General features: G+C 44.9%; 1 protein-coding gene across 5 annotated transcripts in view; it reads right to left on the reverse strand.

Moving 5' to 3' along the window:
• Positions 1–23,116, reverse strand: part of tamm41 (TAM41 mitochondrial translocator assembly and maintenance homolog) — a 53,286-nt gene that overhangs the window by 13,001 nt on the left and 17,169 nt on the right. For 3 of the 5 annotated variants that reach the window (XM_038812661.1, XM_038812662.1, XM_038812663.1), the window contains 4 exons: positions 22,216–22,308; positions 8,402–8,552; positions 7,702–7,847; positions 7,429–7,594 (listed from right to left, as the gene is read on the reverse strand). In XM_038812661.1, coding sequence (XP_038668589.1) covers positions 7,429–7,594; positions 7,702–7,847; positions 8,402–8,552; positions 22,216–22,308 — 556 coding nt within the window. Of the gene's footprint in view, positions 1–1,121; positions 1,443–7,428; positions 7,595–7,701; positions 7,848–8,401; positions 8,553–9,502; positions 10,154–22,215; positions 22,309–23,116 lie in introns of those variants that run through there. The other 2 variants (XM_038812665.1, XM_038812664.1) reach the window with 2 other exon arrangements.

The following is a 23,116-nucleotide window of genomic DNA, read 5'->3' on the forward strand; positions in this document are numbered from 1 at the left end:
CAAACCATGTCCACATGTTTTGGGCATGTCCGGAGCTTCGAGAGTTCTGGCAAAGGTTCGCGAGGGCAATGTCCAAGGTGCTTAACACACAAGTCCATGGATAGCGATCTTTGGAGTGTCAGAAGACCCAGGAGTTCAGGGAGTGAAAGAGGCCGACGTCTTGGCCTTTGCCTCCCTAGTAGCCCGGAGACGGATTTTATTAATGTGGAGGGACTCGAGGTCCCCGAGTATAGAGACTTGGGTTAATGACATGGCTGGGTTTCTCAGCCTCGAGAAAATAAAGTTTGCCTTAAGAGGGTCTATGCTAGGGTTCTCTTGGAGGTGGCAGCCGTTCGTCGACTTTCTCGGGGTAAATTAAAATGTCAGCAGCAATCTGTGGGGGGGGTGAGTGCTTCATTGGGATGGTGTGGGAAGATTGAGTCACGTGGGGTAATGTCTATTTAATTGTTATTGTATATTCTCTTTTGAGAATGTTCACTCTATTTTGTTATTACTGTTTTATTATGAAAAATTCTGCAAAACCTAATAAAAATATTTTTTAAAAAAAAGAGATGGTGGTGAGTAGCATATTGCGGGATGGTGTTGAGAGCACTTGCATCGAAGGCTATGTTTTGGTTGAGGAGGTCTTCAAAGTGCTCTCTCCACTGGGCATTGACTGCCTCTCTCTCTGTCGAGTGCTTCTCCATTTTTGGCTCAGTGGGGTGGGTTCCTGGGTACTCGGACTGTAGATGATTTTAATTGCGCTGAAGATGCCGTGTGCCTTGTATATTGCAAATTTCACTTGCCAACTGTTTTACGTCCAAAAACGAGGGTTATCTGGACTCAAAACGTTTGCTCTCGCTACAGATGCTGCCAGACCTGCTGAGATTTTCCAGCATTTTCTTTTTGGTTTCAGAATCCAGCATCCGCAGTAATTTGCTTTCAAACAGTTTTACATCCCTGACACTGAAATCATTGGTTTTGTCCAATTGGACATTTCCAACTCGAACCCGAGATTAACTTTGGGCTCCAAAGGTCCAAAAGGCTGCTTAATCAATCTGAGGATTTCACATCCATGTACCATCCCACCTATCGAAACACATCCGCTGATCTGGTAGCGCTGTATTAATACTGAATTCAGCTTGAAAGAAATATGATAAATCTTATTCCCCATGTCAACATACAAATTCAAAATAAATGTCCGAAATCAGACAATACACTCGTTTACTGTACGTCGGCGGTGCACATTTGTCAGGCATCATCTCATTTTGAAATTGATTGAGTAAAGTATTTCAATGCACACGGGAAAATATAATGGGCAGGATTCTCCGGCTGCACCTGCCCGGCGACCTCAAATTCCTGTCTGTGGGTGTTCTTGTGGCGGCGGGGCGGAAGTAACAGGCCCAATGAGTTGGATTGGGAGATAACGGTGACACTCGTCAAACTCTGAAGTCACAGCCGACCTGTATGGCGGGAAATTCGAGACTCAGGCTGCACCCACTGACCAGGCAAGCTGCAGTACTACTGTTATAGTCACAATCTAAATGGGATTCATTCTCATTTAAAAATACACCTCTCCCCCAATTCTTACCTTTTCTTTCATAAAGTGCATGCAACTTGAACTGCATCAGGCAGTACTAGATAATTGAGACAATCTGAATTCTCGGTGTACCTGAACAGACACCAGAGTGTGGCAACTAGGAGCTTTTCACAGTAACTTCATTTGCAGTGTTAATGTAAGCCTACTTGTGACAGTAAAGATTATTATTATAAGCGTTCCTCCACGTCAAAAGACCTCATGCTGGCTATCATTATTGAGATGTCCCCATTGTAATACCGCCTTCTACAAAACGCACGCTCTAAACAGAACAGAACCAGATCTATATGTAATGCTGTCTTGATCCCACTGCCATTCCAAATATTAAATTTCATAATGAAACATGGGCTGGAATTCTCTGGTCATCAGGATTCTCTTTTCCCGCTGGCAGCACAACCCCACTGGTAGGTTTCCCGGCATCAATGGGAAATCCCATTGACAAGCGGCGGGAAGACAGAATCCCGCCGCTAGCGAACTGCTCGCTGCCGAGAAACACACGGCTTGCTGGGAACCGGATCTTCCAGCCCATTGTATTTGTGTATTAGCTAGGTATTAAATTTAACCTTACAAATATGCACTTTCTTTTGTGAAAAGGATCAGTTTAGGGTAGCAAAAATTTACCCAGAGAGAAAATGGAAAAAAAGGTCAGGTGACCTTTGGGGATCATTTTTGGCGACCCATTTTTTAACAGCCGCGACCGACCTGTGGGTCGTAACCATCACTTTGAAAAACACTGCGCTGGACGGCACCAGGCAGTTTTGGTCTCCAACTGTGGGGCAAGTGTGCCTCCCTTGGCATGTGCAGCTGGAAGTGATGGGGCCACAAGCAGGGGGGATTGGGGTCTGCTGGACACTCCCCGAGTTACCTGCTTGGGTGGCACTCGAAATGTCCTGCTGCTGGTCTCCCTCTCTATGGGTGCCTGGTTCCTGGCTGACTCCTTAAGAGACAGCTGGGGTGACATACAGTTGACTCGACCTCCTCTTGCCACCAATGGATCCCACCAATGCCTTCATTGATAAAGTGCAGCTCCTGACGCAGTGAAAGTACTATGTCCAGGACCAAGGTCTCCATGGTGGCCACTATCCTACCAGTGTTGAGGTCTGTGTGTTGGCATGCTGGCACTATTACTTCAGACTGAACACGGATTGACTCCCCTATCGTATATTGCAATCTGTGGAAAGCAGCTGACAACCCTTCCTGACACTGGTTGAAGCTCCCCCAACTGATTTAGAACCGAGCCTGGAGGCTTGTCATCAGACTTGGACTCAGTAGAATCGTGGCCTCCAGCAATCCTCCGAGTGCCAGAGACCACAGATATCCTTGCCTCTGCATGCTGTGGACCAAATTGTGTGCTGTACACACCCGATTGTGAATGTGAGGTTATTCTAGAACTAAGTCCAGCAGTATGTCTCTGTGCTGGTAGTGTGGGTGAGCACTGTGACAGATCTTCAACAGTGCTCTTCTCTGCTTCCTCATCTGAAGTGGTGTAAGGCTGGATGTGATGCCTGGCTGATTGATGCCACTGGGCACTTTCCAGAGATGTCTCGGAAAGAAAGTAGAGATAACTTAAGCATGGCAAGCAACTGGAAGATAGAATAATAGGCTCACAGTATTGTTATCTGAGGGATGAGCTGGTGCAGGGTTCACACTTGGGTGTGCGCCGCCGATCTCACCATCACCATATGCACGACCATCCTTACTGGCTGGTGCAATGGCATGTTCCTCATATGGAGTGAGGGCCTTAATTTCGGTCACTTCACTCCCATTCTGGGACCTCTCCTATTGTGCGCGCGCTTGTCCTTAGAACATAGGGGGCTGAGGGGTGACTTGATTGAGGTGTACAAAATTATGAGGGACCTAGATACACAGGGGAGACTTGTCTCCCCTAGCGGGGAGGTCAATTTCCAGGGAGCACAAATTTAAGGATTGGTTTGGATTTGTTTATTGTCACGTGTACCGAGGTACAGTGAAAAGTATTTTTCTGCGAGTAGCTCAACAGATCATTAAGTACATGGGAAGAAAAGGGAATAAAAGAAAATACATACTAGGGCAACACAAGATATACAATGTAACTACATAAGCACTGGCATCAGATGAAGCATACAGGGTGTAGTGTTAATGAGGTCAGTCCATAAGAGGGTCATTTAGGAGTCTGGTGACAGTGGGGAAGAAGTTGTTTTTGAGTCTATTTATGCTTGTTCTCAGACTTCTGTATCTCCTGCCCGGTGGAAGAAGTTGGAAGAGTGAGTGAGCCGGGTGGGAGGGATCTTTGATTATGCTGCCCGCTTTCCCCAGGCAGTGGGAGGTGTAGATGGAGTCAATGGATGGGAGGCAGGTTCGTGTGATGGACTGGCGGTATTCACGACTCTCTGAAGTTTCTTGCGGTCCTGGGCCGAGCAGTTGCCATACCAGGCTGTGATGCAGCCCGATAGGATGCTTTCTATGGTGCATCTGTAAAAGTTGGTAAGAGTTAATCTGGACAAGCCAAATTTCCTTAGTTTCCTGAGGAAGTATAGGTGCTGTTATGCTTTCTTGTTGGTAGCGTCAACTTGGATGGACCAGGACAGATTTTTGGAGATGTGCACCCCGAGGAATTTGAAACTGCTAACCATCTCCACCTCGGCCCCGTTGATGCTGACAGGGGTGGACAGTACTTTGCTTCCTGAGGTCAATGACCAGTTCTTTAGTTTTGCTGGCATTGAATGAGAGATTGTTGTCGCTACACCACTCCACTAGGTTCTCTATCTCCCTCCTGTATTCTGACTCGTCGTTATTCGAGATCCGGCCCACTATGGTCGTATCGTCAGCAAACTTGTAGATGAAGTTGGAACCACGTTTTGCCACGCAGTCGTGTGTGTACAGGGAGTAGAGTAGGGGGCTAAGTACGCAGCCTTGCGGGGCCCCGGTATTGAGGACTATTGTGGAGGAGGTGTTGTTGTTCGTACTTACTGATTGTGGTCTGTTGGTCAGAAAATCGAGGAACCAGTTGCAGAGTGGGGAGTCAAGTCCTAGGTTTTGGAGCTTTGATATGAGCTTGGTTGGGATTATGGTGTTGAAGATGGAGCTGTAGTCAATAAATAGGAGTCTGATGTAGGAGTCCTTGTTTTCGAGATGCTCCAGGGATGAGTATAGGGCCAGGGAAATGGCGTCTGATGTGGACCGGTTGCAATGGTGATTGGTAGAAGGATTAATGGGGAAATTAGGAAAACTATTTTTACCCAGAGGGTAGTAAATGTCTGGAATTTGCTGCCTGAATTGTTGGCAGAAACTCACAACTCATGGTGCCTGGATCTGCATCCGAAATGCTGTGACCTGCAACGCAACAGACCGCGTGCTGGAAGGTGGGATTAGAATGGGCGACAAGTCCCTTTAGCTGGTGCTGGCACAATGGGGTGAATGGCCTCTTTGTGCTGTAACTTTTCTTTGGTTCTATAAAGACAAATGGAGAGTGTGTGAGCAGGACACACGCCAAGGGCAGATGCCTGACTTGTGTGCATGGTGAGTGGAGCAGTGCACGGGATGAGGATGCGATCAACACAGGATATGAGGCCAGATGGAGATGTGAACTGTGTGTGAGAGAGTGAGTAGTGATGTCCCTTGAGCTGGCAGTGTGTGAGATCCCTGTGGAGTGTCATCCTGCGAATGCCTGATGGTCTTATGGATGTGTGAGTGGAGAGTGATGAGATTGTTGACTTCCTCTGCCAGAATTGATGAGATCATCCATCTTCCTCATTCACTAGATTGCAGACCTTTTCTGTCTTTATGGTTGCACTGACCTCGGAATGGGCCGCCTCAAAAACTGGGTTGGTGGCATTGGTTGACCTCCATTACTGGGTGACAGCACATCCTGTCAGGTGGCCCAGCGAAGTGTCATTAAATTTGGGAGCAGTACACTTCTTATCTTTCAGAGTCATGTCTTCCCTGGGCTGAAGACATTGAGAAGGTTGTGTGGAGGTGCAGTTTAAATATGGCGCCTGGCAGAAAGAACCACTGAGGTCACAGTGGGGAAGCCAAATCAGAGGCCACCCACCCTGATCCGACGTGTTTCCTGTTGGTGCTTAATTAACAAGGCAGGAAGTGGACAATATGGCGCGTGTTGTCCATTCTGCACAGCAGGAAAATGCCGCTCTTCCCACCCACCACTGTACTTAGAACACAGATGGGAAAATCTCACCCTGTAATGTACTTATGTCACGTATTTTTTACAAATTATATAAATAAAAGTAGATCACCTTTTGAAAACAAAAAGTCTGCCAGGACCTACCCAACGGTGGCTTCTGACACTATAGTCAGCCTAGTCCTGAGGGTGCAGAAAGCTGTCTTGCTAGTATCCATAAAATTTGGGGCAAATGAAACTTGAACTTTCAATACACTTACATGCAAATGCCTGAAAGCATGTGACATTTTATGGCAAAGTTCAATGCTCATCATCCTTAAAGGAATGTGGTAATAACAGATTATTTCAAGCTTACTTTCAGCGTGGCTAGTTCAGGATGTTTAAAAAAACATTACCATGCAGTGAAACTCATAATGAATAGTCTTTTACATATGTTGAGAATTCCAGACATGGTAATCCCTTTGAATAGACGTCTTACTGCATTTTGATGACATCGCTGCTAATAAGATTTCATAATACACATGCATCATAAACACCCCACCAAAACGTCTGCTTTTTAAAAAAAGTAAATTGTTACTCGAGGCTCGAGTTCCATAATGTGATTTGCCAGTGAATCAAGTTACAACCTGAATTTCCAACTTAAATTTTGTTTACACTTAATCAGGATTTTGCTGATGTACCGTCAAATGCTTTAGAAGGCAATACAACAGCACTTAAAAGATCACACAAGAAGCTTACATTCCCACTTCCAGCTTGGATGTTAACAGAGTAAACAAAACAGTTCATGGAATGACATTTTCAAGAAAAGTTTTAGTACTAAATCCTGTTGCATTTTGAAATAATCAGAACATGTAGTCTCTCTGGGTAATTTTGTTAAGGGCTCCTTCCGGGGTGAACTGTGATGCAAGACACTTTACCATATTTCCATCAATGGAGAAGATTATTATTGGCTATGCAATGATGTTTTACAACATTAAGTTTGTCTCATTTTAAATTAAAATGTACAAATAGCTTTTAAGTATATCAAAAAGTCCCACGTCATTAAAAGTTTTACTGGAGCAAATCAAACCTCACCATGGTACAACTTGGTAGCTATATTTTTGAAACAAATCACTGGGAAGATTGAATTTCAAACATACCGGGGGGGTGGAGCTTGTAGGGGTGACAGGAGTTTCAGTCACCGGCAGGAGGGAACTCTGCCTCATCTCTTTTTGGGAAGGCCCTCTGTATCTTGTGCCGATCAAGCACTTGACAGACCAACGGCGGACCTGCCAGGGCCCCCAATCAGACACTGTGCCATGGAACAGGGGACCCACGCTGCATGGGTTTGCTTGCCCTGCATGGTGAGACTATGCTTGCCGCTGGGCAGTATGAAGTTCTTAAGTGGATATTAATTGCCCACTTAAGAGCCGCAATTGGTGGCTCAGTGGGAAGGCCATCCACAATTGTCCCGCCATGGAGTTAAGCGGGGTGAAAGCCAGAAGGTGGGTAGGTTAGCCACCCGCCATCCTCCCGCACGATTAAATGCCACTCTCCAAACATGCCACAAGGGAAGGGCAATTTGTAGAAAACATAAATGCAGTATCTTCCTTTTCACCAGTCTGAAAATAATTCAGAATCAGAATCTAGGTCACTAGGACTATAAAACATCAAATACCACGGCAAGGCTATAATGAAAGTTGTTCAAGTCCTCTTTATAATTCAATAAGTAAAATATCAAATCTATCACACTTACTTTGCTGTATCAGTGATCCACAGTCTGGGTCCTGGGCTACCTGAAGCAAGATCTCCTCTACATCTCGATTTTTTCCTGGTTGGTCTACCAAACGAGTTATCTCTTGTTGAAGAGTTCTGGGCAAAGCCATCAGCTGATTGAACTGGCCTTCCGGGCTTTTATCAAGCTTAAAAATTGAACATAATTGATCATCATTGTTCAATAATAGGGTTTACATCAATTAATACTACACAATATTGCATCCAACTTGCTTTCAAACTAAAGTGTCATTACCTCTAATTTACCCAGTTGCTGCTTGTAGACCACTTGAGGGCAGTCCTGTAAAATGTTATTGTATAGTCTTTGGAAGTTTTCCAAGTTTGCACTGACAATATTCGTTACTTTTGATCGGTCTTCCCCTATAATCATTCTAAAATCACCTTGATTTAAAAGAACATTAATTCCATTACAAACAGTGTTTACACAAATTCAAACTTCAGTCTTAAATTTCTAAAGTGGCTGCTTTTGTGATAACGATATTGGAGCAACTTATGTTTAGATTGTAGCTTTAAAAGGTAGAAAACACAAATCACCAGCTGTTTTATGGGCATTGTGCCAGGATGACTGAAAGCTTAGAAATGGGGAGTCCTGAAGCTCTTAGAAAGGTAGAGAAGCGGAGAGGTTGGTGGGAGGAGTAGCAGAGAACAGCCATTCACAAATGGTGGGGCAACGGGTTGGGGTAGAACCAGGGAGGAATGCCGCATTTTGAAAGGTATATGGGGCTGCAAGGCGCTACAGATATAAGATGGGATAAGGTCATGGAAGATGTTGTAAATGAAACAAGGGATACAATGGATAAACAAATAAGCAAAAAAGAATTCAGCTAATGTGTGTGAATGCAATAGATTTAGTCAGAACATTTGCTTGGATTTTCAATTTCTATTCACTGAATTAATCTCAGTGGAGTCAACTGCAATTACAAAAACAAACAAACCTGAGTAGGAGAGTCCAGCAATACGAACATACAGCTCCTCCTCAGTAAATGATTCTGGTAGCATGAGAAAAGCTGTAATCACTGCACTTTTTAGATTCCTAGCCAATGCAGCTTGTAATTTGCCGTTTTCATTTTGGATTAATATCTTCACCTGAAAATGAACATAAATTTCAGTGATGCTGTGCTGCGCACAAGATATATCATTGAATATCATAGTATCCCTACAGTGCAGAAGGAGGCCATTCGGCCCATTGAGTCTGCACCAACCATCCGAAAACGCACCCTATCTCGATCCCATCCCTGTAACCCCACAGGGGCAATTGAGCACGGTCAATCCACCTAACCTGCACATCTTTGGTCTGTGACACGAAACTGGAGCAGCTGGAGGAAGCCCATGCAGACACGGGAAGAATGTGCAAACTCCACACTCCCAGTCACCCGAGGTTATCAAACCTGGGTCGCTGGCGCTATGAGGCAGTAGTGCTAACTATTGTGCCACCGTGGCGCCCCTGCGTAAGTAGTCCATGAGAGGATAGCATTAGTACATGGAACCACTGTTGCGGAGTCAGATGCCCATTTTCCCGAAGAGCAAATCAATCCACGCAGTTTTTTATTCAATTGATACAAGGAAGTAGAGGCCTGGAAACAATTATCTAATTGTTCTTTTTCATGAGGTTTATTGCACAAAGACCTCAATTATGCAAAGCAATCTATATTAAGGAGGAGATTTTAATCAAAAGCTTAGGCACGTTGGACTGAATTTTATGGTCCTTTCTGCCATCAAGATCTTCCAGTCCCGCCAATGGTGACTCCCCGTGGCAGGTTTCTCAGTGGCATGGCTGGCAAACATCACAAAACTGACATTGACTGGACTAATGGCGAGCCGTCTGTGTCACCAAACACCACAGGGTGGGTGGGTGGGGGTGCTTGCCTGTTACTATAAGAATGCTACCATATACTCTTATTTGTAAAGACCATTCTCGTCTATTTACAGATCTATATACATCCGAATACGCCACATTAAGTTGTACTTCTGCTTCCCACTAGATCGCTGTTACTTAACAATGCAATATTGCATTACGTCTTGGTTACATTAGTTACATCAGTATCAGGTGCTCCCAAAGTCTTTATCTCAACTATATACATCGTTGTATCTCCCGCAAAGTTTCAGACTTCACACGGTTAGTCTCTGTGGTGCCTTAAGCAATCTCCCTAATCTGGTCCTGTTCCATTTGAGGTTGAGGATGAACTGTACTCTCTCGGTGTTCAATCAGAATGCCTTCTTCCGCCTGGATAGTTGTAGATCTTTGACTTATTTCTGGTTTCTTGTGTCTCCTTCCGGATCTGGATAATAGAACATAGAAAAATACAGCACAGAACAGGCCCTTCGGCCCACGATAATAAGCACCAGATTCCACTGGTTTACTTCCCAAGGCTATCAAGACTCCTTGGTTCCTTCTGATATTTCCCTGGTCCATTTCAATTCTATACGGTCTCAGTTGTAGTGTCTCTTCTATTACAATATTATCTTCTGTCAATCTCGTATCCACACTTTCTCTCCAGGCATTGACAAGTTTGGTGCACTGTGTTTGTAGTTGAAATTATAAGCTTGATTGTCTCTTTGTTGCTCCTCAACTTAGCAACTTTCTCACGATCCTCTGAGGTAATGTTAATTGTAGAATTTGTTGTAGAGCTGGAAGTTGTGTTCACTGGCGTCTGATGGCTAGAACACCGCACTTTAGCAGGGAAGTTCTGTAGTTAAGAAAGGCTAAGTTAATACCATTATTCTTTTTCATCAATTCATTGATTGTTCAAACTCCTCTTTGTGCTTCTCTTTGACTGAGGATATCTAGGTTAACTGGTCACATGCTCAAAACTATATTCCGGCACAAAGTTATGGAACGGCTCATTAATTAACTGAGGACTCCTGTCTGACATGTCCGGGATGCCTTGTGCTGTAAGATTCTTCTTAGTGATGTAATGACTGCCTCCACCATGGTGCTATGCAGTCCACTCACTTCAAACCATCTGGAGTAGTAATCAATGACAATGATGAAAATATTGCCTTTTAAACTTAAATAAAATTATTCCCAGGCTCTGGTTTGGCCTCAAAAGGAAACTGGAAGGCGGACGTGCCAGTGGTTTTCTCTGTCGTTGGATATTCACTGCACACATATGGCTATTCATGATTAACTCTTCAATAGAGTGACTGATGCTTAACCACTGGGCTCTTGCTTGGCATTTTGCTATTCTAAAGTGACCCTGATGCGTTTTTTGGAGAATGTCGAGTTGAAGTGTTTCAGGGATGACTAGCCAGTCATTAAAAACTATGAAATTATGAATGATTATGAGAGGTTTCGCTGTTCTAAGTACTGGCAAAATACTGGGTTGTTAAGCGTATAATCCAGTCACCCGTTCTGGCAATAGTCTTTTATTTTGTTGCACTCATCAACCTGCTGCTGTGCTTGCTTGAATTCATGTAATCTCTTTTCTGTGGCTGGTAACTTTTTAGTAATGAGTTAACTACATGCTTCCACTTCCTCACTAAAATTTAACTCTTCAAATTTAACTCCTTCCACTGGTATTCTTGATAATGCATTGGCTATTGTCCGGTACTTCCTTTGAATGTACTCTGTCACTGAATCATGGGCGGGATTCTCTGATCCTGAGGCTAAGTGTCGCCGCCGTCGCGTTTTCTCAACGGCGTCAACATGGCCTCAGGAGCAGCGATTCTGAGCCCGAAAGGGGACCAGCACGGCCCTGGAGCAACCCACGCTGCTCCAGCTGCCAATCGCCGGCGTCAGATGGGCGCCGCTGGGTCTGTGCATGCGCAGTGGGACCGGCGCCAATGCATGCATGCGCAGTGGCTCCCTTCTCTGTGCCGGCCCCGACACAAAATGGCGTAGGGCTACAGGGGCGCAGAACAAAAGAGGCCCCCAGCCCGAGAGGCTTGCCTGCTGTTCGGTAGGCCCCAATCGCAGGCCAGGCCACAACTGGGGCCCTCCCTGGGGTCGGACCCCCATCCCCATCCCCCCCCCCCCCCCCCCCCCCCCCCCCCCCCCACCACCAGGCCGCCCCCACATGCATGCATGCCGGGTAAGAGCAGGTGTGAACGGCATCGGCGGGACTCGGCTCTTTTTGCGTGGCCGCACGGCCCATCTCGGGGGGAGAATCGCCGCGCGGGCCGGGGGCGTGTGTGCGCACATAGAGCGGCCCCTGACTGGCGCGATTCTTAAAAGTTAACAAGAGTAACGAGATGTTTATAGTTGGGTTCTATTTTAATCCTTAATCACATGGCATAATCAGTGAATTTCTCATATGCCCATTAGTTGCTAATGTTTTGGGCAGCCCAGTAGCATAGTGGTTAGCACTGTGGCTTCACAGCACCAGAGTCCCAGGTTCGATTCCCTGCTGGGTCACTGTGCGGAGTCTGCATGTTCTCCCAGTGTCTGTGTGGGTTTCCTCCGGGAGCTCCGGTTTCCTCCCACAGTCTAAAGACGTGCAGGTGTGGTGGATTGGCCATGCTAAATTGTCCTTAGTGTCCAAAAAAGATTAGGAGGGGTTATTGGGTTAAGGGGATAGGGTGGAAGTGAGGGCTTAAGTGGGTCAGTGCAGACTCGATGGGCCAAATGGCCTCCTTCTGCATTGTATGTTCTAGGTTCTTTCTCAATGGTAGCATACCTCTTCTCTGTGTTCATAAGAGATCTTGAGGCATAATAAACTGGTCATCTTAGTCCATCTTTTTGAACTTTGAGCAACACTGCGTTCAAGCCTGTAGGTGATCCTCTGCTACTACAATTATCGGCAATTTTGGAAGATAGTGTGCTAGAATTTCTGGTGAAATCAGGAGATTTTGATCTTGCTGAAAGAATTTCCTGCATCCTTGTTCCAGCATAATTGCTGGCCTTGTCGCAACAGTTGCTGTTGCAGCTCATAATTTTCACTAGGTTTGGCAGGGACTTGCTCACTTGACTGACCATTCCAAGGAACTTTTGTTATTTTTTTCTTTTCAGATAGCAATCCAATTCTCTTTTGAGTACCTCAATTAAACCTGCCTCCATCACCCTCTTTTTTACCAATTATTTCTTGATGCTCTTGAGCGTGAACATTTTTTCACTATTTAACCTGTCCATACACTACAGGATCTTGAATACCTCTGACAAGTTTCCTCACAGCCTACATTTATCCATGAAAAACAGTCGCACCCTCTCCAATCTATCAATCTATCATCAAAGCTCTGGTTTTTTATTCCTGGAATCATTCTTGTGAATTGCCTCGGCACTCCCTCTAATTTTACTTTCACATTTTATTTTTATTTTAGTGTTTGAGCATGTTACTTTAGAAAGCTTCAGAACAGTTCTGGAAGTGACAATGTAAATTCCATGCTTAACCTAAATTCTGGACCTATTGCTACTTCAGTGGTTTGGCTTTTAGATTATGATCTCTATTCTACTGTCCGTGTGTTGCTTGCATCTGCAGCATCCACGATGTCACACCCTCAGCTGAATCTTCAATCTTTTACCAAAGATTTCTTTGTTTTTCATTTTAAATTTTTTTTTTTTTTTTTAAAAAGAGTACCCGATTCATTTTTTCCAATTAAGGGGCAATTTAGCATGGCCAAACACCACCCTGCACATCTTTGGGTTGTGGGGGTGAAACCCACGCAAACACGGGGAGAATGTGCAAACTCCACACGGACAGTGACCCAGAGCTGGGATCGAACCTGGGACCTAGGTGCCATGAGGCAGCAGTGCTAACCACTGCGCCACCATGCTGCCCTTAGATTTGTAGGTTTTTCAGGTCTGCAGTCTTCTTGGAGCTTTGAGTCTTTATGCTCTATCTATTGCCATTATATTCCATCTCGAGTTCAGGGGCTAGATGGGATTTCCTTAGGGTTTACCTGTTGCCCTAAGAGTGTTATCTTAAGACTCTTATTCGTAAAAAACATCATTGTTTATTTTTGGATTTTTAAAAAAAACTCATTATTTTCAAACTTGTATCAAAGTAGGTTACAGCAAAAAACACCCCAGGAAACATTCTTCCTTAGCAATCAACTATACAGTTTGTACAGATTTTTCTCCTTTTTCACCACCCCTTCCCATCACCCACCCACCCAAGTCACCCAACCATGCTGCTACCCCCGGTGGCGATACCGACCGCCACTCCAGCAAAATTCGTCATCATGCAATCAGAGAGGCGAAGGCCAAGACATAGGCTTTACTCCTCTCCATGAGCTCCGGCTTCTCTGAAACCCCAAATATCGCCACCAAAGGGTTCGGGTCCACTCCCTCCTCCACTATCCTGGCTAAGACTGCGAACACTCCTGCCCAGAATCTTCCCAATTTTTCACAACCTCAAAACATGTGCGCATGATTCGCTGGCCCCCGCCCACACCTCTCAAACTCATCTGCTACCCCTGAAAGAACCCACACATTCTCGCCCGAGTCATATGCACCCTGTGCACCACCTTAAACTGTATCAGGCTCATCCTTGCACAAGAGGAGGTCCCGTTTACCCTTCGCAGTGCCCACTCCATACTCCCCAATTGATCTCCATTCCCAACTCCGCTTCCCAGTTCTCCTTGATCTTCACCACCCGCTCGCCTCCCTGCTCCCCCAGCCACTTATATATATCCCCAATTTTTCCCTCCCCTTCCACATCCGGAAGCAGCAGTCGCTCCAGCAGGGTGTATCCCGGCAATCTAGAGAACCCCCTTCCAGACCTTTCGTGCAAAGTCCCTAACCTGTAGATACCTGAACTCGCTACCCCTCGGCAGCTCTACCCTCTCCCTTAGCTCCTCCAGACTGGCGAACCCTTCCTCCAAATACAAATACCTCACCTTGACCAGACCCACTTCCCTCCACCTCCTGTCTACACTATTCATCCCCCCCCCCCCCCCCCCCCAGCTCAAACCCATGATTCTCGCAGCCTAAAATGTTTATTTATAGTTCTACAAACACCTCAGTATTCTACACGGGATTGTACTTCTGCTTTCCACCAGATCTGTCTCCATGTCATCTGACATTGCATCATAGTTACATAAGCATCTGGTCTTCCTGATATTAATCCTTTACTCTACTCTTGGACCCAATTTTAAAGATACATTTATTGCAATTGCATACAATTCACCTCCAGTAGCCTGTTGAAAGTAATTGGCAAAACTAACCCAGAGAAGATAGCCACGTACAAGTCTGAATTGGGATTAGAATTAGAACCGACGCCCGGGGTGTGTGTGTGTGTGTGTGTGTGTGTGTGTGGTTGGAGAATCCTGCCAACTATTTGTGGCTGATATTTTATTACTGATACATTAAAAGGGTCATGCGTAGTATATAAATGAAATGTGCCAAATAGAAATTAAAACCAGAAAACTGTCAATACTTAAAGTTTTAAATTAGGTCACATTATATGTCAGAGGTAGGTTCTTTACCCAGAGAGTAGTGGGGGCATGGAATGCACTGCCTGCGGTAGTAGTTGAGTCGGAAAAGTTAGGGACCTTCAAGCGGCTATTGGATAGGTACTTGGATTAGGGTAAAATAATGGAGTGTAGGTTAACTTCTTAAGGGCAGCACGGTAGCATTGTGGATAGCACAATTGCTTCACAGCTCCAGGGTCCCAAGTTCGATTTCGACTTGGGTCACTGTCTGTGTGGAGTCTGCACATCCTCCCCGTGACTGCGTGGGTTTCCTCCGGGTACTCCGGTTTCCTCCCACAGTCCAAAGATGTGCAGGTTGGGTGGATTGGCCATGAAAAATTGTCCAAAATTCTATGATTAACCTAGGACAAAAGTTCGGCGCAACATCGTGGGCCGAAGGGCCTGTTCTGTGCTGTATTTCTCTATCTATCTATCTATCTATCTATCTATATGATCCGTAATAGAATCTAAAGGTGACTTGCTGTTAAAGAACAGTCATCACAGCCCCAAGGTATCACAGCAGGAGCTCCTCAAGGAAGTAGCCTTGATTCATCATTGACTTTCCATCTCAATAGTGCGATTAATAATTCCTGGTGTTCAACTTCATTTGTACATCCTCAATACTGAAGCAACCCATGCCAGTGATAACATCCAGACTTGAAATACCATGTGGAAGTAACATTTATGCTATAGAAGAGCTAGGTAGTAAAAAGAGAAACTCTAGCCATCTAACTTTGCATCATAGCTTGATAGTCAATGGCACCACAATTCCAGAGCTTCCAAACCACCAACAATGCAGAGCTTCCAATCGCCCACATCCCAGGGATCATCGCTGACCAGAAACCGAAATGGATCAGCCAGATAAACACTGTAGGTGGAGGCTAGTTTACAAGTGGCTTACCTCTGACCCATGGAAGCCTATCTACAAGGCTCCATGTAGAAATGTGATGGAAAACTCACCACTTGTTGGGATGTGTGCAATCTTAATAACACAAAAGGTTTCACACTATCCATGACAGAGAGAAGGGACAAAAGCAGCAATGTCAGGGGAACAACATCACCTCTGATATATATCATCCTGTCTTGGGCATACACCATCACTGAATCAATACTTTTGCATTCTTTACCTACTACCATTGTTGAATGCATTGGTTCAAGAACTACCGCCACCTTGGGACAATTTGGGATTGGATAACAACTGTGACCTTTTCAGTGCTGCCCACGTCCAGGTTTAATAAGGACACGAGGATTCCACACCGAGTAAAATAAAGTAACGTGGTTTTACTTACACACGGCATTTAACTGCGCGGTAGATCCCTATCGGTTCCTGTTCTGCTCGGTGCCTTACTGGCCGACCTTTTATACAGAGGTTAATAGAGATCCACCGCCCCTTGCGGGGAAGCTCGCACTCCAGAAGGGCCAGGGGGAAGATAATAAATTCCACCCCGTAGGCCCGTGTGTGCTATTACACCAGGAACAATTTTTTAAAAGTTTGCAGCACCATACTGTCCAGATATAAATTCAAATTTAACAATGGATTCTGTAAAGGAATTTGTCGAACTCCTGAGTACAAGTAAGTATCTACTCAAGAGCTTTAAATAAAACAAGAATGTACTCACCCGACCTTTAGAATATCAGTAAGTAAAAATGAAAGTTCACACAAGATCATATTAGCTGCAGGATATGCATCCTTGGTCAAATTATTTTTAGCATCTTATCAACCAAGCTTGAAAGAAATGCCCAGTTACAGAGACATATTTTTTCCAGAATGAATTTCATGGAAGTCAGCAGTACACAGCTAACAGCCTCTGTAAAACTCACTGCTTGGTTGAATTTTACACTAATACATGTCATGTCTGGGCTATTCAGTCGAGCCTATCAAAAGTTGTGGTGATTGCAATTCTCCTGAACTCAACTCACAATGACAGTTCATGCTCCAGCAGAAAGCTGAAATGACCCCATTGAGTTCACAAAGATATGAGTTTTATATTCTCAATTTAAATCAGCAGCAGTGGGGTTCGCCATCGGGCAACGCCGAAATCGGGAAAGACAATTGGACAGAGAATCAGTTTTGACGCCAAAATCATGGCAGATGCCGGGCTCACGCCAAATCGCAATTCTCTGCTGCCTTGGTAGCGCCGTCAATGTGATTCTCTGCCTCCACTGGGGGCAATTCCCGGCGGCGAGCTCCACTTGTGCTTTTAAAAATCGTGAAACAGGTGTTGTGGCTGCTGAGGGGGAGCGAGGGGATACGGAAACTGTCCAGCAGCTACACGGGGTGCTGACTGCTGTGCCGCTGACTGGGAGGCTCCTGCCAGGGCCGGGGGAAGTAGCAGGGGATGGCCAGGAGGTGGGCTGTGGGGTCAGGGTGGACGGGCACAGAACACATTTTGCTGCAGCCAGCAAGGCAGCCATGCAGCAACTGCCCACTGTGAACCTAGAGCTACAGGTCGTATGGGTGTCTCCTCAGGTGAGCCTCCCCCCCTCCACCCCTAGGTGTCCTCTGGCCCCAACCGACCTATCAACGGGTTGGTGCACTTCAGCACAACCAGTGCCATCTTGTTGGCTGGGATGAGTGTGTGTGGGGAGTGCAGTATGTATGCGCGGCTGGAGCTCGTCAGTCTCCTCAGTGTCAATCACGGACCTGGCGAATCCGGCACCGTTTCCCATTGAAAATGATTGTGTTCCACGTGGCGCTGGTACTAGCCCCACAACAGTCGCTGAATCGGTCCAGGTGCAATGGTAATTTTGCCGTCATAGAAGTCCACGAACCCTGCCCCGACATCAACACTTAGTCTCTGGAAAGGAGAATCCCGCCCCAGATATTTCATGGCCATTCATGGAGTATGAATTGCATCCATTTGTTTCTTCTTGCCGTAATTACATTTCTGGTTCTGGTCCTGCCCCAGATTTGTGGAGTACTGGACAGCCTTCTTTGAGGCAATGTCCAAAGTGGCGGGGATGAGGGTGGAGCCATGCCTGAAGGTGATGGTCTTTGGGGTTTCAGACCAGACAGATCTATTCCCGGGGAGGAGGGCGGACGCCCTTGCCTTTGCCTCCCTGATTGCCCGCTGTAGAATCTTGTTCGGCTGGCGGTCAGCAGCACCACCCAAAGCTGCAAACTGGCTGTCCGACCTCTCGGAATCTCTCCAAATGGAGAAAATAAAATTTGCCGTTTGAGGGTCAGACGACGGCTTCCACAGAACGTGGGAGCCATTCACCCAATTGTTCCGGGACCTGTTTGTGACCAACGAGCAAGCTGATGAATAGCCAGGTATCCATGAATCAGGGGAAAGTGCCAAGGCGTGAGAGGGAGGGAGAGGGTGGGGGGAGGAGGGGGGGGGGGGGGGGGGGGGAAGAGAGAGAGAGAGAGACAGCTAAACCGAAGGGAAAAGAAAAGTCAACCACAGGAGAAGGGGAGGGGGTAAGGAGGGGCAGAAGGGGTAAGAGGGTGGAGACAGGAAAAATATAGAGGGGAACCAGAAAAGAAGAGGGGGGGGGGGGAGGCAAGGGAATGAAAGCCGGAAGGAGAGCACAGGAAACGATAACAAACTTGGCAAACACATGAACAGAGAGCAAGGAAAATACGGGCGAAAGATGGGACGACCGTCCGAAGTGGAGGTGAACGCGAGACGACGACGGCAGTGAAAACCGTCCGGGAGAAGCAAATAACAACACCAACACCAGATCAATTCTCGCATTGCCCTCTCTGTATTGGACATAACCAATGTAATTGCTTCTCCGGCACCAAAATATATATGTACCTCCCCAGTTTCCTCCTGCTCCTCCCCCCCCCCCCCCCGCCCAGAATCAGGTGCCTACTTATGTGTTAAAAATAATATTTCTAACTGTACAGAGTTGCTGTTGTTGAACTAGTGCACAATATCCTACCAGTTTTCTTTTTCTTTAGTTTTCTTCTTTTCTATGTATATATATATTTTATTCTGTGTATATAACTGTAAATATACTTTGTTCTGAAACACAATAAAAAACATCTATAAAAAAAAATAATCTTAAACACTTGCTTGCATAAAATGTCATCTGCCATTATTCTGTTCACTTACATATTTTGTCACATTCATTCCTTGTTTCCTGACCTAGATCATCAGGATAATTTATCCGTGTTCAGTGTTATCTACAAATTATGCCATTTTGCGTTGAGCTTGAGTATCGAGTTTTAATACAAATAGAAAAAGTTAAGGATTCAAACAGATCCCAGAAGTCACACTCTGCACTCTTTTATTCAATTAGTACCAAACGAGTAGGAAGCAGCTGCTTGCTACCTCTCAGCTAATTTGTTACTTTCCCAAGTTCTGCATTTCCCAAGTTCTGCATTTCAAGCTTATACAACTGCCATGCATTTATATGCACTAGTCGTTCATATAGAACAATTGTGTCCAATATATCTTTGAAAGTCAAACTGCAGCATGTTGTCAGGCTTAAGAGTCCACTTGGGATGTCACTTCTTCAAAAATATAATCAAGACAGACAGCCACATATGATCACCCCTGTTCCCAAATCTACGTTGGTGGTTTTTATTAGATTATTAGGCAGGCAGCTTCTCACATTTACTTCTTGATGATCCTAGGTTGTAGCTGCCTTATCGAAAAAAATTACATAATTTTAATGCGTTTCCAATCCCACAAGTCCACCTGGCATTGACTCATTCATGAAGAATCACAAAGTCAAACTTTTAGCGCCATTATTGATTAGGCATCAAGACCATCTATCTCTGGAGAGTTTTATGATTTACGACCTCAAGCCTATTTATGTTCATAGACCGACAACTGGTAGCTCTAGGCGAAGTTACCAATTTTAAACATGCTACTAAAAAGGAGTCAACAATAAAATGTCAGATGGTCTGTGTAATGACCATTGACACAGAAGCAGTATGGTAAAAAAAAAATTTAATTTGTTTAAAAGGTCTTTGGAATATGTAATTCTTTCTAAGGATGTTTGAAAAGGACTTTTAGAGTTTGCATTAGAGTAAAGGGGTCAACTGTAATTTTCTTGCATTAGAATACATTCTGGTTCACGTGACCTGGTGACTCTTGACCTGGATGCAGTACAAACAGGAAGGAAGTACAGAAAAAAGTTGAGAGACCAGACACAAAGGAGAGCTACAAGCAGAGGACCTTCTTTACTCAGAGAGTAGTACGGGCGTGGAATGCCCTGCCTGCAACAGTAGTGGACTCGCCAACACTAAATGCATTCAAATGGTCATTGGATAGGCATATGGACGATAAGGGAATAGTGTAGAGGGACTTTAGAAGGGTTTCACAGGACGGTGCAACATCGTGGGCCGAAGGGCCTGTACTGCGCTGTAATGTTCTATGTTCTATGACCTGCAGGGTGAGGCTCAGATGCAGACACAAAGAGAAATCAGCCAGAAAAATTAACCCAAACTCTTGTGAGGAGAAGAAGCAAATAACTCAGGAAGGAGTCCGTTTTTTTCTGTCTGGTAGAAAAAGAGACAGGGAATGTACAAGTTGCCAAAAACTCAAAAAGCTTTGGGAATAGCAGAAGTGCAAAAAGGTTTGGTGTTTTCCTAGAAATTACCAAACTGTGAATCGGGATATTATTGGTTAGTTGACTGAAAAAGGGTTCTAGAAAGGTACACCATCAGGGCTGTCATGACTCAAGAGACAGAGGATTCATAGCATTGTGGGTTTTTTTTCACAAAAAAAATGCAATTTCTTTTACTTGCACAGGTTTAATAAAAAAGTGCAGCTCTGCTTCCATTTCTGTGCACTGATTTGCTCTGGCAGCTATAAACATCACTATAAAAGTCAAGTAATGGCCAGAGGTACAGAATTAGCAGCAATATTCCATTGCAATATTCTACTAACAGAAAAGCAAAAATCCATTTGGCAAGACAATATAATTTAACATTACAAAATTATTTTCCTTACAGAAAAATCTCCATTAAAAAAAAACCTACTTTTAAAATTTACATAGCACTAATGAGTCTCTCGAATGAAAGCTCTGTGCGTGGTCCTCTTCCTGCGTAGAGTTCTGTCCTCCTGGTTATAAAAAATTGTTACCAAGTGAGGCCCCCTCTAATTACCAACACCATGTGTTTGGTTTACCTTTCTGTAAAGCAGTCCACCAGAATAAGACAAAGGAGTTCTGGTCAGCAGTTCTCTTACAAAGTTCATTACCAATCTCTTTAAATGATATTCCCATCAACCCCATTCTTTAAATATCAACAGTCCCTCTATTTGACCTTCAGGGAAGGCAGCCTCTCATGGTAATGGCACAGCTGGTGATACCAGTCTGGATCAGTCAAAAGGGGATGAGCTTGTATCAAACTGCAGGTACTATCTGTTAAGACTGCTTCTCCCACTCTGACAACGCCATTTATTGCTGTATTTTACAAGAACACCTCCACAAGAGGACAGATGCGTTTGAAAAGCAGGCAAGACTGAGATTCAAACTCCCAACCCTCGAAGGTGGAGGTAAAATGCTCAGCTGCCAGAGTAGCAGGATGTTATCAAAGAAGAAAATTACACTGATCTAAAATGAGTGTGGGAAATTACCAAAGGTGAGGGAAAGTTAAGCCTCTTGGGGAAAGTGAAGGCAGGGCGAGGCAGTCAATGCTCTCCATCCTTTTGGTTGAACTTTGCCAGCTGACTTAAACATCAGTCAGGAGCTTCACATGGTGACGACCTCCAGCGAGACTGTAGGTTTCCCATGATGCAGTTCATCATGCTGCTTAGCTGCTGGTGCATTGCAAACAGTTGACTCCCAGGGTGCTCATTCAAGTCCTCAGAGAAAAAGCGAGCAGAAAGCGTTAGCCTCAGAAACCAGGGCCGCGGAAGGAGTAATGGCAGGCAGCACAAGTCTCAACTAAATCTGATGCTAGCTTCTCATCATCGCCATTAGAGTAACTGCTGTCCTCTGTTCCATTTACTAGCTTCTCATTTTCAAATACACAATCTTCATCCAAACCAAGGGATTTTCTCTGCTGTTCATAGAAGGCAAAGACCTTTGGAGAACGGTTTGGAAGCAACTTAATTGCGCATCGTGTTTTGTTGATGATAACTGAAACTTGGAGATAAAAGCTGTTGTTGGATAGGACTCCTGACTACTAGTTGCCACACTCTGGTGACTGTTCAGGTACACTGAGGGAGAATTCAGAATGTCCAATTCACCTAACAGCACATCTTTCAGGACTTTGTGGGAGGAAGCCGGAGAACCCGAAGGAAACCCACGCAGACATGAGGAGAACGTGCAGAGTCCGCACCTAGGCCAGGGATCGAACCCGGGTCCCTGGCACTGTGAGGCAACAGTGCTAAGCACTGTGCTACCGTGCCACCTACTCAACATTCCAACACAAGGGAGTACTTCAACTAGGTTCTGGACTCAAAAGCTGCTATCGCTCAGGATGTATGTAACTTACAGGTTTGTGCAGTCTTCCAGCAATGTATAGATTTTTCCAGTGAAGAAGGTCTTCAATCAGAGTTCCTGTACTGATAACTCCATATTTGATTATCTGAAAAAAATAAAGAGTGCTTCATGATAACTCCAGCAGATTATTCGTATGTCATTTCAATCTTAGTTGTCCTTGTGGCTTCTATTAGGATCCAGTAAGTGATCTAGTTATAGTACTTTAACACTTTGCTGAAAATACTGCACAAAATACATAGTTTCTAATCAGATATTTAAATGTTAAACATTCATTAAGATATTTTGTTGTAAAGATTTTTTAAATGGCTATAATAAGAAATCTCTTTCTGCTTATAGTTTTTGCAACAGAATGTTTGCTGTGCTGATCTCTTCTGTATTGGCAAATTCTGATTAATTGTATCTGAAGTGAACTGCAATTTATGGGACAACATTTCACTTGGGGCATTCAGCAAGAAAAGGCAATTAAGCCCAGCCAGTCCATGCAGGCCTTTATCCTTCAATCAAGCCCCCTCCCATCCTTCTGCATCTAAATCTACCATTGTGATGCAGCACAGTGGCGGTGGTTACTGTGGCACTGCTGCCTCTCAGCGCTGAGGACCCAAGTTCGATCCCGGCCAAGGGTCATTGTCCACATGGAGTTTGCATGTTCTCATCGAAATGCACATTCAAGAAATGGGTGTTTATCAGTGATGTCAGAGTGTGGGTGGAGATGGGCTGTCTGTCAGCTTTTTACTTTCCCTTTAGGCTGTTTGCTGCAGGGTGTGTTTCGTTTTCAGTGTTGGAGCTGAAGCCAGACCAAGCAGGTGTACTGCTGTTCTCTCTGCCATCAAAAGACTATCTCTTGATTATTTGTTGAATTCAGAATTATAAATGTTCTCAGTCGTGAATGTAAA

Source organism: Scyliorhinus canicula, chromosome 11, assembly GCF_902713615.1.
Source record: "Scyliorhinus canicula chromosome 11, sScyCan1.1, whole genome shotgun sequence".
In the NCBI taxonomy this organism is placed as follows: Eukaryota; Metazoa; Chordata; class Chondrichthyes; order Carcharhiniformes; family Scyliorhinidae; genus Scyliorhinus; species Scyliorhinus canicula.